The following is a 17,500-nucleotide window of genomic DNA, read 5'->3' on the forward strand; positions in this document are numbered from 1 at the left end:
GAGAACTTGAAAACCAATAATGGTCTTTTGGTCACACATAGTATTCATCTGCATTTGCATTTTAAGAGAGATTTTGTTTATTACTGTCAGATAATTTTTGGTTGTTACTGGCAAGTAAATCTTCTCTTGTTTCTCTCTGCAATTTCAGTGTTGTCCTGGGTGGGTGCGTACAGATATGGCTGGACCCAGAGCAACCAAGTCTCCAGATGAAGGTATATGATGTACTTTTATCATCTACAGCTCAGCAGCTTTCACTTTGGTGTTAATCAATGCACACTAGTATTTGATGAACAGGGGAATTGTGATATTGTTTGAGGACCTCCATTTTACAATGTTCGTGGTGCATAACATATTTTCTTGAGTACAGAACTTTAACAATGAATTGTAAGGAAGAGAGCCTTGACATTAAATTAACTGAAAACTTCCTGGTGCTTATTAATCACTTCCCAAAATTAGCGGCGGGTCTAAAACACAGGTCACATTCCACAGGTCACTCGTTGCAGGTCATTATTTTATGTTTTGGAAAGTAACCAAAAACCTCAATTTGGCTAACCCTAGGCCTAAGGTTGGTTTTTAGGCCTAGGGTTAGCCAAATTGAGGGTTTTGGGTTACTTTCAAGAAGGTAAAACAATGACCTGCAACGAGTGACCTGTGGAATGTGACCTGTGTTTTAGACCCGCCGCAAAATTAGTACCAGTAACAAGATTACATGGTACAGTAGCATGGAATTAGGCTTCACTATAGCTATGGAACTGGCACAAAAAGTGGGAATATCTATAGGCCAAAAGTAGTGAGGATGGAAGCAAGGAGAGATGGGAATAAAGGTTAAGAAGAGAGGTAGTGGAAGCTCTGCCACACACTTTTTTTTAAGAACCCCCTGCTCTCCTTTCTTTGGTTACTCCTTTTATTTCGTGTTACAATGTAAGAGCCTAGTCCAAGGCTAGGGAACCTTTTATAATACAACCTACTGCTCATAACAGCACAACTGTCTTAAATGAGGTCTCACCAATGATGGCCACCAGATGGGAATGACTTTTCATTTACATGCGTGATTCTCTGTACATAATAGACCTCTTTCATAATGGCAGTGAAATATGACAAGCCAATTTCAAAAGAATATTAACTTTGTTTCAAAATGAGGGCGTGCAGGAGGTCTAATTAACAAGGTACAGTACAAAAGGTGGTCGCCATTTATGAAAGTGGTTTAATTTATTATCTCATTTTTTTTTAACTCTCCTTACAGGTGCAGAAACACCTGTTTACTTGGCTTTACTGCCTCCAAATGCCGGTGCTCCACATGGAGAATTTGTCAGTGACAAAACCGTGCAACAGTGGTAACCCTGGACTCTTGTGGTGTCAAACTGTTGCACCTAATTGCATTATAGATTGTACCTGCATGTACCAATATTATTGTTGCTCGCTCCTTTTATTGTAATGATCTGTATCACTTGTCAAAAAATCATCAATTTCATTAAAAACAAGTACTGCTGTTACATGCAAAGTAGTTAGGTCAACTAAGTGGCAGTTTTGAGGTTGCAAAATCCATGTGAAATTCAAACTGCTTGTCATAGCATTAAAGCCATGAATACAGGAATTAGCTGGTTTGTTGTGTTCCTTAATACTTAGCTCTTATTAACTGAGCAGGAGGTCTGTATAGATGCGTAATACTTCATATGTGACAATGGACTCTGCAGTCTTTGAGTGTTCAATGTATCATGTGTGTCTTCAATAAAACTTGAATGACAAGTCATATGAGTGCCATTGACATACCAGATTTGCAAACTCAAAGAAAAGAGTTTGTTGTTGTGATCCTGTATGCTGCAATATTGTGTATCTGTTATTCAATAACAGAATTGGTGTTTGAACTCAGACGTACTTCTCTCCCTTCAGGGGAGAGCAATGAGGTCCGAAAATATGTCTGCTACATTAGAACTGAGTGTTAATAGCCACTATGGTTACACAAAATTTTTGTTTTCCCAGACATTTAGGGGAAAAAGGTGAACGAAAAGTTTCCATAAAAAAGGTAAGGGAACTGTACGATATACCTCCTACTAACCGAGTTCTAGTTCCGTACTGTAAGTTACGGACCGAGTTTTTTTGCGTTGATATTTATGTCCCAAACGCGAAGCGCGCAGGCTATAAATCAACGGGAAAAAAACGTGGATCCTACGGACAGAGAAAACGAAGTTAGTAAGTTATTTATTTTATCTCTGAGGTTAATCCGGCGCGGGGGCAAGGAAACTAGTCGAAGTCAAGCGGAAGATTCAACTGCCGGGAAGATTGCCGTGTAAAAATCCTGCCTGCGGGCGGCTTCAGGCAGCTTTTTCAAGACCTCGGTCACAGTTTTTCGCTATAAGGACCGACCCTTAGCTGGTAAATAACTTTTTTTTTTCCCTTTCTCTCTCCCTTCCTCTCTGAAATCACTTTTTTTTTCGCTTGATAGCGAATGCAGTATGAAAGCGTCTTACATTTACTGAACGTTTTTTCTATTTACATTACCATTTATTTAACCACGTTATCGTCTACGAGCACAAGTGCTCGTTCAAAATACGAACGTGTATTAAATCTACAGTTGTAAAAAGAAGAAAAAAATTAAAGATTAAAAAAAAAATTAAGATATAACGATTACAACTGAATAGACCATTTTCGAGTTCTCACGGCTGGACTGGATCTACCATGAAATGGAGGCTAATGCGGGCAAACTTTTCAAGTGCAATTTTTCTGCCCGCATTAGCATCCATTTCATGCTAGATTCAGTCCAGCTGTGAGAATTCGAAAATGGTTTAATGATCTTAGCTTAGACTTAAAATTATTAACATTATCGGCCAGCTTGACATCTACTGGAAGTTTATGCCATAGTTGAGCGCACTTGTAGGTTAAAGAGTTCCTCATAAAATTAAGATTAAATTTGGGAACGCAAAGATTTCCGTAATACCATTTCCTCTTAAATTGTAAGACGTTTCTCTTATGCTAAAAAGTCTCTAATGTATTTAGGCCCTATATTCCTAATGCATTTAAATAAGAGGATCAGAGATTTCTGCTTTTTCCTACTCTCTCAACAAACACGTTGATCATGTCAGTCTAGCATTACACTTTTAAACTTTTACCGTTATGTCAGTTGCGTTTTCTATAATATTGTTGGTTAGTTTGAATTAAAGACAAACGGTACAGATAATCTAAACGTTTTATTTCTTTGAAAGAAGGGCCTTCCATCTGAATTTTTTCTGAACCATATGATGGCCTTTCACATAAAGACACCTCCACGAGATTCTTAAGCCTAAATATTGTTTTACGCCTAATTAGGCCTAAGGTTAGCATTTCTAAGGGGTTTGGGCTTTCTCAACAGTTACGTTAAGTCTGCATTTCACCCCTGGTCTGCAGTCTGCGTTTTATACTGATCGCATTCCCATTTCGTTTACTTAGAACCGGAAGGTCCAACTTTCAAGACTCTCTGCGCCCTACAAATCGTCTCGGGGGCGGGTGGGGGGGTACTTGGATCAATTTTCGCTGGGTATGTGCCGCTGGCCTCTCAGAACGCCTACCCCTTTATAGTCTATTTTATGGCAAATTGTAAATGCCATTTTAGTCACTTTTAGGGAAAATGTAATTTTAGCGACCCCAACTTAGTCACTTTCTGTTTATACATAAACCTTAAATAAAGCCTTTTAATTGTAATTTCAAAACTGGATGTAATGCGACCAATAAATATTAAATCAACTACCGCGAATCTAGCCAAAATTTTCTTACCCCACAAATCCCGATGATTGGCGACCCCGTTCTAATAACTCTGTCGGGAACTCTGTTGAAAATGCAACCCCATTATAGCAGATAGGATGAAACCTGGACGTAAGTGCATTACGGTCAATCCAGTCGTGAAAATGCGACCCCATTAGTCCATTAATAGGAAATATTCCCCCCTTCCCCCTCCCCCCCCCCCCCCCACCCCGGGCAAATCGTAAAGTTGACTGAGCATTCGAATTTTGTGTTTGGGTCTGCGACCCTGCTGTAAATCGAGGTCTCGTCGATTGTTGAGGGAGGGCAGGAGTAAGCGCCCTACCCCAGTCCCTTAGTTCCTCTGGTTGCTGACCAGGTTACCAAGCGTTCTCTTTGCTATGGCTGCGGAGTTTCGGCGTCCTCGATTTTGAGGAAGAAATAATTTTTGAGCAATTAAACCCCTTTGCTTTTAAAATTGGCGAGTTGGGACCCACTTAAGAAAGGACCAAACCATTCCTTGGGAAAAGTGATTTTAAATAATGGTAAGTAAGCTGTCTGTTTTTTAAAGTCGAGAAACTGAAATGACAACCCAGGAATCGTCTCTGTCGAGGTTTAAAAAGACAAAGTTTATGCGTCTGGGAGCATGACAGAATTCAAGGACATGACATGTACATTAAAATTAGCGATGAATGTTTTCGTCGTGAACTTATTATGATTAACGTGAGTTCCTTTAATATGAACTTAATTAATTTGAAATGAATAAAATACCATGCCGTGCCGACATTCATAGATACATTGTAACAGATGATGCTGTAGGAAGTTGATCGATAAGTATATTCAAAGAGGATTTTTCGGTATGATTTTTCGACCTAGCCTTAATTAAATGGGTCTCGATGTACGGCATGTTAGTGACATCTTGAAACAAAATCGCTTGTAACAAATTGTTAGTCTATTGATTTTTGTGTCTAAGCTGCTTGTTTTGCTGTTTGTCATAAGGGAAAAATTGTTTGTGTTGGAGTGCATGCGAAATGGTAGATGTGAATTAGGGAAGATACCTCTTTTATAAATACAAACACTCCTTTTGTATGCCTTGCTTGAACTAGTGGCCTCAATGCTAGCACGAGGTTCCTGTGCCTCAGAGGTATCGCATCTGAACTTGCAGTTGAACGGTGGTCGGTTCCACTGGTGAATGAAACCAGGGCGTAACTAATCGATATTTTCGATACTCGATGAAAATCGATAGTAATCGATTGAAATCGATCATAATTTATCGATTAATATCGAAAATCGATTGAAATCGATCGGTCAACTTTTTGTGATTATCGATTTTATCGATTTCTGTAATTAAACGATCGATTTTATCAATTTGATCGAAAAAGATGGGAAGCTATCAAGGTAGGAAATTAATGCTTAGTTGTGATCCATTATTATTATACATATGGGAGAAAATAACTCAGTTCTACCACTCGATAAATACACACACGTGCTGCTCGCTAGTTCAGCTTCGATGAAGAAAGAATTAGTGACTAGCCAAATTTTGTGATTATCGATTTTTATGATTGTTATAACTAATCAATTGACAAATATTGAGTATTATTGAGTACTATTGATTAATCGATTAGTTACCCCCTGAAGAAACACTCAAAGTATCCCTGAATAGTCTGATCTCTTTATTTTCGTTGTTATTTTAGCAGCCACTATAAAAAAGAGAACTTTGTTGCATGATGATTAATGCACTGCTTTGTATGCAAATAGACTGTATGTAATACAGTGTACCACAAAAACACTGTCATATCACATGAATATATTTGATTTAATTTGACCATAATTTGACTACCAGTATATTTCACAATATTTGCTACAGACTTCCATGGTAGGGTGCAAATTGGTTTATGTTTGGAATGTTAATTATTTTTTCTATGATCAAGATGAAATTTGTTATTTTCTATTATATGGGTGTTTTACCGGGAAACTATAACACTTTGTAGAGTCAATACAACAACTACATTCAGGAACCGAGTGGCAATTTTTGTATGTAACATGAGAAAAGTCATATTCAGCAACTATGTCATGACTCCTGTATACCTTTTTTTGGTTTTTATTAATACCCTGTATTTGTATTAAGGCCTTCTTTTCTATCTCTACCATGTTTAATTATTAATTCACCACATAATAAAAAGAAAATAATACACGATACATGCAGCTCGCAGATATAAATTTTATGTTCTTGTGGCAAGAACAATGTCTCCCTTGTTCGCTGCTCTCACTCATAAGATATTGTTTTTGCTTCTCAAACATAAAAATTCATATCTTCTCACCACATACTGAGATAAATACTGATAAGATGAATGAAGGGTTCACCTTGATTTGTTGAAATGCTTCCCACGTGGGAGAATATTTTTATGATGTTTTATTTTTTTGCTTATTAACATTGTTTATTTTATCATCATGATGATGGCTGATTATTAAGGTTCAGCTGTTTTTGAAGCAATTTTTAATTAGAACAAATTACATGTAAATCCATCATAATTTTGTGTGGTAAGATGATCATTTATAATTCTTTAGTGGGAGTTTAAGGTGGACCCGTTTTCTAAACATTTGCATGCTAGAAAAATAAAAATAATAATGTGACACCAAAATTACTGAAAGCACTTGCAAAAAAATACAATAGAATTTTAAAAAGCACAAAATTCTGATTGTAATAACTCAGAAAAATGTCAAAAATAGGAGAACTTAACAGGTGCTCAATAGAGGGTGATGGTGGCTCAAAATGTAATGACCTCAAGGGGTCTGGGATGGTTACCTGTTAAAGATCGTCTAGAGCGTACAGTAGCATAAAGGTAGCTATTAACTAGCTCACAAAGTAATGTATAATAAAGGTTGTCCGATCAAAGTCAAACTTACAACATAACATTAGCTCTTTCAACTTAACTGTAATAAGAGCTCCTAGGATAGAGCAGGATAGAGCTACTAAGGTCCAAGCTACTACTAGATCAAGCTACCAGTGTTTTTAACAACCTTCCAACAGAGCTAAAGGCTTTGTACTGACTACACTATATTTTGGAAAGCGATTAAGAGACACTTTTTAGAGAGAAACGTTTGGTATTCATTTTTTCCTTTCTACTTTCATACCTTTTAAATTACTCATAATCTTCTATTTTAGCTTTGTACTTTAAGTTTTTAATTTATACAGTCCATGGATACAGTTTTTTTTCATAGTCTACATGTACATGTGTATATTTTAAATAAGTAGGCAAAGAGCCACTCTGTGGAGACTACTAATAAAGCCATTTATTTATTTATTTATTTATGACTATAAAGAGAGTTACCCAAAGTAAATTTTACATAGAAAACACTTGAATGTCTGTCTGGGAGAGCTTTGCCACAAGGCATTTTTTCGGTTTTAACATGGTTTCGATCTACTTCATTTTTTTTATTTTCATAAAAGGTCATGGACTATCATTTCATTGTAAAGTAAGCATTTGTTGTGCACATGCAATGTAGATCTTGAAATTAACTACATGTATCCCTGAAGGATGACTATATTGTAGTTTTATGTGACTTCCAGAGGAAAAAACACTAATATGCTTGTGGTAAGAAAAGAATAGCCTACGTGGCAGGCCGTAGAAAGGAGCGCCGGAGTGTAGGGAGGGAGGGAGGAGGGACCTCCTCCCTCCCTACTCTCCGGCGCTCCTTTCTACGGCCTGCCACGCAGGCTAAGAAAAGAAAGGCCATTTAGCTGGTGCTTCCATGGCCAATGACTGCAACCATTTTGTTTTAGGGTTTCTATCTCATGTGTATCATTTAGCTTACTGGCAAATCTTTCGTGATCTAGAGACTGTGGGCTGGAGAAGAAATTTAATAAGTTGTTGTGATTCAAAATTGCAATAATTATTCATTACAGGATATTGGTCTAAATGAACACCATCAACAAATTGTCGTCAACTATCTACGATTTGCACGGTACAGCCGAGGTCAGAGACTTAGAGGTGTAGATGCTTCCTTTGAAGAACTTAAGGAGAGCAGGTAATTGTTAGTTTGGTCATTTTATTTTTGTTTTCGTAAAAGGGGACAGGTTAACCTGTAGACTCCTCAACCAACCCCATTGACGACTAAAATTGTCTGGTATTAGGCAGAGTGCCTGCTATTAATTGCGCATACTTTTTGCTCATCCTGAGATACTTGGATTTCCTATCAGTGGTGCTTATTTTTACAGGGATATTTTTGCGCAGAGAAAGTAGAACTTGGCAAGTCCTCTTGGTATCCAAAAAGAAAATTGGGGATAACCATGCATTTTTCAGAGATAACTAAGGACGGTGCCTGCTGTACATACGTTCTGTGCATCTCGAGATACTCGGATTTTCTATCGGTAATGCTTACTAATACAGGGATATTTTTGCGCAGTTTAAAACTATCCAGAGAAAGTAGATCTAAGTACTCCTGGTATCCGAAAGAAAATTGGGGTTAACCATGCAGTTTTGAGAGATAATTAAGCTTCAATTTGAGAAAGAACGCCATACACATTGCTTTGTATTTTTAAGCTTTTTACATGATTGTACAAATATTATTCATGAATTATCTTTGAAAAATGCATGCTTACCCCCAATTTTCTTTTTGGATTTCAATGACACTTGTTAATGTCTGCTTTTCCCACATATTCAGTAAGCAGCATAAAATACTTTTGAATTAGTAGGCACCGTCCTTAAGTCTGTTTATTGGTTAATAGTTATTACAACGAAAGGCTGAGTTTCGGTCGCCCGTAGTAAATGTAGTTTTAAATAGTTGGAGGCTAAGTTTAAATGAGAACATTCCAACACTGTAGAATTCTACAAGCTGTTGTTCCCACATGTATTTTGATGGAACTCTGTAACATAATCAAATAAATGTGATTGGACCAAAAGAAAGCTTGTCACAATGTCCCCCCAACCTTCAACATGTTGGCACAGTGGTAAAAAAAAGTCTGCTACGAGCCTAGAAGGCCCATCAGGCCCATCAGGCCGGTGCTTATCTTCGGTTTCTGTAGCATAAAGCACTAGGAGTATTTCTACTCCCCCCTGGATGGGATGCTAGTCCATCGCAGGGTTACCCCCAGCATTAGATTCGGCAGTACCCATTTATACATCCAAAGTAAAGTGGTGCATTTATATAGCGCCCTTATCACTAACGTCTCAAAGGCGCTTTACAATGATCAATTTACCCCCAGTGGACTGGAAGCATATACAGGCGCAAATTGCAGCTGCTTCTAAGCAGTCCATGCATGCTGGTACTCATTTTACCGACCTCGGAAGGATGGAAAGCTGAGTGAACTTTAGCGAGAAAGAAGGTTGCCAAATATTCCAGTCTCGGCAGAACCGGGAATGGAACCCGGGACCTTAGGGTTGGAAGGCAGAGATCTTACCACTGCGCCAACCCCCCTCCCACCTGGGTGGAGAGATTATGTAGGAGTATTGGACATGTATGGTGGAGAGAGGCACCGTGAGAGTAAAGTGTCTCACCCAAGAACACAACACAATGTCCCGGGCTGGGACCCGAACCTGGACCACTCGATCCGGAGTCGAGCACACTGACCATGAGGCCACCGCGCCTTGGCATAGTGGTACAAGAGGTAAAATAATAATTAGCACATGGGAGGTTGTCGATTCACTGCGTGGCTAGACCGATACTCAGGGACTGCTCAGGAGAAAGTGCTGCCTTTCTAATTACATTTGCAAATGGTCAAATGGGTACATTACTAAAATCTTTCAAGTTCTTGCCAATAAGGACTAAATTGTATAAGTTGTAGGTCAGGTCCTCACAGTCTCACAACCTTTTTTTGTGAAAACTGAAGGACTTTAATTAAAGAACCCGTACACTGTTATTATTATGTAGAGTTGGGTGATCAGTTCCCAGTGTTGCATTGACACTCTCTGCCAGCAATTGTGGTTGGCCTAGCTTGATTACAACTGTAGCTAATTATAAAGTGATTCTTTTTTAATGACCACCACAAATACAAAATCAGTGGAGCAAGAGGTTAGGCTATTCACCAGGTGATAAAACTTTGAATGCAAAAAGATTTTAGTGTCACAACAAGTAATATATAGATTTAGCCAAGCCTAAAAGCCAAGCTCCTGGGTTATTTATTCTTACAATAAGTTAACTTGGCTTGAGCCTGCAATTCAATTGCAACCCAGTATCCGTTCAGCAGTCAACTTTAAAGAAAGAAACAGCTGACCTCGATGAGCTCTAAACTTGAGCCCACAAGGTGGTCACATGATAATGGTCAGCTGATACCTTGTTTTAACAGGTGTCAATAATTGACCATAACATGAATGTCCGATATCAAATATTATAATTATGCTCTAAACTAGCCGGAGTATGGCCAGTGCCTCAATGAGCTCTAGGGTTTAATATTGGTCATGCGGTGACCAAAACCAATTTGAAATTTTCACGCACAGATGGGTTACCAAAATTATTTTCTTTCCCATTAAGTTCAGCACATGCACCTTTGGCATGCGGAGCTCCACCAGGTTTTAAAAATTTTTTACCCCATACAGGAAAATATTCTTTGCTTAATTCATTTCTCCCTTTATTTTAGACTTGTAGAGGACACATACACTCTTGATGAAGTCACAGACATGTTGGATGGTCTCTGTGCAGTGGTGAGGGGAGAAGTGGAGTCTGAACTCATCAATGCTGCACACACAAATGTTCTTCTTTTGAGACAAGTTTTCTGTCAGGCTGAAAAATGGCATCTCAAACTGCAAGCAGATATATCTGAACTAGAAAATAGGTAATACTATTGAATGCAATACACTTTATTGTGGCGACAACAGACCTTTTGGTTGGTTGCAAGCCTAAAGCGGCTGTCATTAAATATCAGTCCACATCAAAATTAATTACTATGCATGGAATTTGGGTTAGTTTTCAAAATCGTGGCAGATTTCATTAAGAAACTGGAAGGTCCAGTTTTGATTTTCCACTGGCTGAGGATTAAAAGAAGTGGAGAATGTTTTCTCATACACCTCTGGGGTCTGGCCCGAGGGACCTTAAGTCACAATGATTGATTCTAAATTCGTTTCAGTTTACAGCTGGTAACTAAAAATTAAGTTGAGAAAATAATGAGTTGTTAGTTTTTTCCCAATCAATTGACCCAAAAAATTGTCTTCCTGATACTCTTTGATGCTTATTATTTTTTTAATAATTTGTGTAGTGCATTATTTTTAATCATTCTTTCAAAAGTCTTTTATTATAATTCATGGGTGAAACACTACTTCTATCAGGTCACTGAAAAAGCATCACATGCATGAGATTTAGAAACCAATAAAACACTCCTCATCAGAACTGAAGTCCATATAAGGCAAAATAACTTAGTAAGGCTTACATGTAGCTTGTTTTCTTGTATGCTAATGTTCTCCTCTCACCATTCGAACTAGGGGAGGGGCGGGAAGGCTTTTCCTTTCCTTCCCGCCCCTCCCCTCACTGACTCCAGGTTTTTGCTCTGGCCCCATACCCTCGTGTGACTCCCACAAAGGCTACATTCAAACCCTTGGTCGGCCCTCCAGAGGGACACACTTTGTGTGGAATGTTTTGGAGCCGTTCAACAAACTCACAGCTAATGTTTCATTGGGTCTAGAACCAGATTAAACAGTTCTGTTTGTTTATTAAACAGTATGTAAACTGAAGGTACATGCTTGATAATTTTTTTTCTCTTTGTGAACTGCAGAGATCTAATAGATGAAATTGCAAAGTTTGAAGAAAGAGAATTCTCTGCCACAAAATCTACTTCACAGGTAACACAGTGAAAAAACCTTTTCATGTAGATGCAATTTTATATAAAGGTATTTAAACCATGGTCTTGATAGTAGCAGATAAGTAAAGTAAAGAATTTTAAGAAAATGACGAAACCTTTAAGTTTCAGTTAGACAGAATACAAAGTGATGGAAGCTGGATTTCTAATAAATAGAAAATGCTAATGTGAAAAAAAATGTGGGAATCAAACTTTAGATAGTTTAAGGTTGACATGGTGTAATTGTTGATTCAAAGAGGGTTGTTGTCTCTGAATATGAATAGCCTCTTTTATCTTAAGTTGAAAACTGGTGGAGGCCTGATCTAGGGTATCCTAGGGTACCCTGTCCCTTGCGGGCTCCGTTCAAGTGTGAAGGAGCATTTACCGTAACCAGTGATAGGGCCTCTCACATTTTCAAACATCTGCAGAATTTTGAACATTGTCACACCTCATGTTTAGCAGATTGTTTTTTGTGTTTTAGATCACGCCTCCGCCAGTTTTAAAAGAGGCTATTCATATTCAGAGAGAACAGTTCCCTCTTTGAATCAACAATTACACCATGCTGACCCTAAACTGTATGTCCTTGGTCCATACATGCAGCCTAACAGTGTTAATTTTGAAGAGATGGGGTAATATTATTTTTTCAATGGTGACTCGGGCATACTCCCAAAAAATCAGAGTACTTCTTTGCAGGAGTCGAACCTACAGATTCTCTACCACTGAGCTAATTACTGTTAATGCTAATGCTAATGCTAATGCTATTGCTATTGCTATTGCTATTGCTATTGCTATTGCTATTGCTATTGCTAATGCTAATGCTAATGTTAATGTTAATGTTAATGTTATTGCTAAGTGCAATTGTTAATGCTAATGCTAATACACTGTACTAATGTTGATGTTAAATTGCTAATGTTAATGCCAATGCTATTGCTAAGTGCAATTGTTAATGCTAATGCTAATACACTGTACTAATGTTGATGTTAATGCTAATGTTAAATGTTAAATGCTAATGCTAATGCTAAATTGTTAATGCCAATGTTGTTGCTAAGTGCAATTATTAATGCTAATGCTAGTACACTGTACTAATGTTGATGTTAACTAATGTTAACGTTAATGTTAATTTTGTTTCTGTTTGCCTTGCAGTCTAAGTTATCTAAATTATCCCAAACACCTAAGCTAGAACCACTAAATGAAGGTGGAGGAGCAGCATTACTTCAAATAGTAAGTTAGTCATAGACCAAGTGCAAAAATTTGCACTTATCGGTAGTCTGACAAGGCTCATTTTACAGCCAAAAATATTTTAATTCTATGCTTGCCAACGTGCAAGGCTAGCGAGGCCTGAATTACATGTAACTCAAAGGCAAAAAATGCAAAGTTTAAAAAAAATTTGTGGGGCGGATTCAGAGCTACCTTAAATTTTCAATTATTTGGGGACGCACAAGAGCATGGTACATGTATTTCCCAAATACTTCAGCCAATAGTTTAATAGAATAATTGAATTAGGTGTGAAGTGAACTAATGCTCGCAACCTGAATCCCAACAACTTTTGACCACGATTGTAGTTTGGTTGCAATTTAACCTAAGGAACAAAATTTATGACCTGCAACGTATACACCTACATATATATTTGAATTGAGGAGCTTCAAGGGGTACAAGATTTCTTAACGGGAATTTCTGTGTTAAGTTTCCTAACACCTCCACCCCTGAATCAGGCCTTCATTGACAAGTGAAAATTGTCTGTCATTATACAGTAAAACTGTGTCATTCTTGGGTTGGAAAGGGTTAAGGGGGATGTTGTTAACGTTTCATGCCCAAGGGGGTCCCCCATTGACAGTTAAAATTGTGTGTCATTAGACAGAATACAGTCATTGTAATTGACAACTATTCACCGAAGTGGTGGATATTTACCAGGCTGCGAAGCGGCCAGGTAAATATCCACCACTAGCCACTTACACTGAGGTGAATAGTTGTTTTAGTCTAAACTAAAACAGTGCGATAATATAGCACCAGAAGATGATTTTAACTCATTTATTCCTACCACAATTCCAATAATTAGAAATTATTATCATTGTTATTATTATTTTTGGGGCCAAATCTGGCGTGAGTGAGGTGAATAGCAAAGGATATTAATTAATTTTTTGAGGAGCCAATAAGGGTGCACCTTCAATGCTTTCCTTTTTTTTATTAAATTAAATTTATTATATAGATACTGATGAAATACCAGCATTTCTCCTTTTACTAAAAAATCATATCTTCACCTCGCTCAGTGAACATATCATTTTTATCTTTAACATTTGAGAATATAGGTGTCGTCATGGTAATGAACACAATTAGCTAATAAAATGCGAGCTTCCTCTTCTGTAAGATAATTAATTTTTGTGCTTTATTATAATTCTTCTCTACCACATTAACATTTTTATTGCAAAATTTTACATTATCATGACTTGTTTTTCATAACTTTCATAATCTTGTTTCATGTTACAAAACGTGTATCATAATGTGTTTTAGAGGTTGGTTACCACTTTTTCATGAGTAAAGCAAGTTGTTCTAAATCTAGACATTTCATCGATATCTATAAAATAAACGGACATTACATGGTCACTTGGGGATACAAATTTTATCTTTGAGAGTGCTGAAAGTATCTTTTGACAACACTCGAAGATAAAATTTGTATACCTGCGTGGCCATGTAATATCCTATGTTTATTAAATTCTCAACCTCGGATAATGCATTTCGCGTGCTCTGATTGGTTCACTCAATCTCGGTTATCAGCTCATATACCTTAGTTTGACCTTATATGGTAAATGATTGTGCTAAGCATTGCTAAACTAAATTTTTTTTTGCCAGAAAGCAAAATTTCTCTTTGAATAAAGCCAAAAAAGAAAAGAAACTTTTTTGTGGAAAGTTTGGATCAATTCTGATGTTTAGAAGTACACGAAAAGGCAAGAAATGTTTTTGTGATAAGCCTAGTCATCTGTCTGACCACATAGTATTACACAACATCGTATCTTCATTGAGTTTTCTCAATTTTGCTTGGATTTTCTTCCTTTTTACGCTGGTACTTCGTACTTCCAAATTTTTGCAGTTTAAGGAATTTAATAAAACATTTATTCCATTCGCGCTTGTTGGATATGAGACTGGTTATAGCCAACTCAGCGTTACGTGCCTCGTTGGCTATTTACCATCTCATATCAAACGCGCGCTCATGGAATAATTGTTAAATGTACTAAAATCTGTTAGTGTCACTCTTAGGAAGCAGAAGCCTAATAGGATAACACAACGATTGACTCCTAAGAGTGAGACTTAGTAGATTTTAGTCTGTCTAACGTCAGTAGGTTGTACTCTGTAATGCCAGGTGATTTTAATATCACTGACAAACAATGAGAAAGAGCCTGAATATCATAGTGATGAGTAGTGGAAGAAAGAGCAAGCACAATCACAAGAAAACAAGCTGAATAAAAATTTATATTGTGAGGAAAAGTGGTGAAAAGAGCAAGAAAAGAGCATTGTCTTATTGAGTAAATAGAGTTATAGTAATTAGTAGGCCAGGCTGGTCATATGGTACTTAGGCAGAGTAGTTATGAAAATATCTGAAAAGAAAAACATATAATTATATAATAATTATGTGAAATAATTATTAAAATTAAGGTTGGAACACATAAAAAAGTGTGTACAGTACGTAGTACATGTAAAAATGGCCTGAAAGAGATTGAGGTTTCCAAGATTAACTCCTCCACATTAAGGAAGAAACTGAGGCCATAGCGGCCATTAAGATTAATCAATGTATAACCATTTTTATTTAGTGAATCCACAGGGTTATATTATTAGGGCTCAGCGTATTTCTGCAACGCCATGAACAAGAACAAAAATGCCACAAAACATTAGCAAAAACAAAGGCCCCACATGCCATGCACATTCATTTACAGTTTGGTTTGTTTCTTTACTGATCTCTTCCTACACATTGTCTTGAAACAACAACATCAAGGAACCGTGTTATTCGTTGTGTGTATTAATTGGGAGCACCTGACAATAACTTTTGATTTTTCCTGCATATTTACTTCCACACTGTTTATTCCAATTCAGCAACTGGATATATATATAGTTGGTGCACAATTTTTGAACATCTTCTAAATAACATTTTTTAAAATGATTATTTAGTGTAAAAGTTATTCATACATGTACAGTCATATATACATTTTATGTACACTGAGTATATTCTACAGTTTGACAAAAATAAGTTAAAAATAAGTTCTGCATTTATGCAAACGTAAACAAAGTAGATTCTACTGTGAAAGCATGCATTATATATACATAATGTCAGTAATTATTTCAAATATGTGATAAGGTTTGGAACACCCAGCAATCTCACTTTAGCTTTTGACATCTTTTCTGGTTCTCTGAGCCTTGCATGCATTACATGTACATGTAGGTGTGCTTTCAATTTTTTAACAAGAAAAGGGTTTCTTTACAAGATTACAATTTTGGGATTAACCAATACCAGTAACTAGTACCGGTATTATCTAGTGTTAATTGTGTTGCAATGTATTGTTTTCTCTATTCAAATTAATAGTGTCAGGTGGTAATGTATTTGTTTTGATGTTTGTTCATTATTTTTTTTTAATATTTTGATAAAGATACTACTTGTGGAATACTAGGAGGGTTTATTCTCATTATACTAAAATTCTGCATTTGAAAAATAATTAGCCCATGATAGTTTCCCTAACTGTACATTATTAATGATCATGATTTAGTCCTAATGGTATTGTACATTCTTTTCTCAGACTTGTGAGTGGATTTTGGATATCTTTTTTCCTTTCTTTGATATACTCTACGTTTAATTTTGTACGAATAGAAACTCTTGTGTTTTGAAAACTCCAACTACCTATCATCTTGTAAGTTATTTAAATCTCAAGAAAGTACATCATTCTTTTCAAGCACAATTAAAACAAACCACAAATTATAAACCATGGAATCTCACTCCTTTTAATTGGTTAATATTTAACGAATAAGAGGTTTTTGGTTTGCATTTAGAAGCTCCATGGATACATCCTGTTTATATGTTAGGTACATTTATATTATGTGATGAGTGGGTCAAACAGTTGAATGTGCAGACACAGGATAAATTGGGATTTATTAACAGTCAGAGTGATTATTAAGCCTGTTGAGAAATCATGATTCTTCTACAATTGTCAGAAAAAGAATTGTTGAAAGAATTGATTCAAGATCAGCAAAAGGTTGTTATTACTTTATTCTACTTTGCATGATTTAGTATTGAGATGTATTTTTATCCACAGCTTAACATATCATGTCTCCTTGATTTTGCCTAGAAATTGTCTCGACAGACTTAATTTTTTTTTTGGAATCAATAACACAAAAATTACTGCTTGGAATGTTTATCTCCAAGGTTAAATCATGTGTAGCTTAAACTCTGTGGAAAAATAATTATTTTGGCCTGATTTATTATAAAGTGGAATTGAAGTGACTGACCAGAATTTGAGTTTAACTCATTTATTGTATCACAGAGCTGTCAGTAGTCTGATGTTTAAATAATGATTTAAGTAGCTGATTAAGTTTTGCTATTAGTTCTTATTGATAACCATGTATATTTCTTGAAATCCCTTAAATGTTTTAAGCTTTTTTTTAAATGAAAATAATTCTTTTGCCCTTCTGAAGACTGTTTAATAGAAAACTTAACATTTAAATTAATTGTTTGTAGTTAAAATGTGATTATTGTAGTTTTACAAGAAAATGTGACTGGTAAATGTAGAATGTTAATGTCTTGTTAGGTGGAGAAGTGTATGTGGATGAGATCAATTTTCATTTTAATAATCCTTCCTTAGAAATACTTGATAATCACGCTTAAGATTAGGGTTGTGTAGAAAGCTTACTCAATTGGACGCAGCAGTGTCGAGAAACCTCATCCTAAGAAGGTGACCAGTATACATAGGGGCCATAAGCAATGTGAAAGGGCCACACTATAATCTCGGACAAAACTGTTGAGATAGTGACACAAATTCACCT

At 36.5% G+C, this 17,500-nt stretch overlaps 3 protein-coding genes and 1 long non-coding RNA gene across 4 annotated transcripts in view; 2 read left to right on the plus strand and 2 right to left on the minus strand.

The window, feature by feature from the left end:
• Positions 1-1,594, plus strand: part of LOC138039012 (carbonyl reductase [NADPH] 1-like) — an 18,164-nt gene extending 16,570 nt beyond the window's left edge. The window contains exons 8-9 of the mRNA XM_068885160.1: positions 149-212; positions 1,244-1,594. Of these exons, the coding sequence (XP_068741261.1) occupies positions 149-212; positions 1,244-1,338 (159 nt within the window). The 3' untranslated portion in view covers positions 1,339-1,594. The remainder of the gene's footprint in view (positions 1-148; positions 213-1,243) is intronic.
• Positions 1-3,884, minus strand: part of LOC138039020 (uncharacterized) — a 12,013-nt gene extending 8,129 nt beyond the window's left edge. The window contains exon 1 of the long non-coding RNA XR_011130349.1: positions 3,748-3,884. This is a non-coding gene — a long non-coding RNA (uncharacterized lncRNA). The remainder of the gene's footprint in view (positions 1-3,747) is intronic.
• LOC138039154 (nucleotide-binding oligomerization domain-containing protein 1-like) overlaps positions 1-17,500 on the minus strand; it is an 85,241-nt gene that overhangs the window by 51,093 nt on the left and 16,648 nt on the right. The window contains exon 2 of the mRNA XM_068885346.1: positions 8,503-8,514. The gene's annotated coding sequence lies outside the window, so the exon portion shown is untranslated. The remainder of the gene's footprint in view (positions 1-8,502; positions 8,515-17,500) is intronic.
• The window catches only part of LOC138039468 (leucine zipper transcription factor-like protein 1), a 23,460-nt gene continuing 10,046 nt past the window's right edge, over positions 4,087-17,500 (plus strand). The window contains exons 1-5 of the mRNA XM_068885518.1: positions 4,087-4,256; positions 7,619-7,740; positions 10,289-10,483; positions 11,417-11,483; positions 12,623-12,700. Coding sequence (XP_068741619.1) covers positions 4,254-4,256; positions 7,619-7,740; positions 10,289-10,483; positions 11,417-11,483; positions 12,623-12,700 — 465 coding nt within the window. The 5' untranslated portion in view covers positions 4,087-4,253. The remainder of the gene's footprint in view (positions 4,257-7,618; positions 7,741-10,288; positions 10,484-11,416; positions 11,484-12,622; positions 12,701-17,500) is intronic.

This window comes from Montipora capricornis, chromosome 1 (genome assembly GCF_036669925.1).
Source record: "Montipora capricornis isolate CH-2021 chromosome 1, ASM3666992v2, whole genome shotgun sequence".
Classification (NCBI taxonomy): Eukaryota; Metazoa; Cnidaria; class Anthozoa; order Scleractinia; family Acroporidae; genus Montipora; species Montipora capricornis.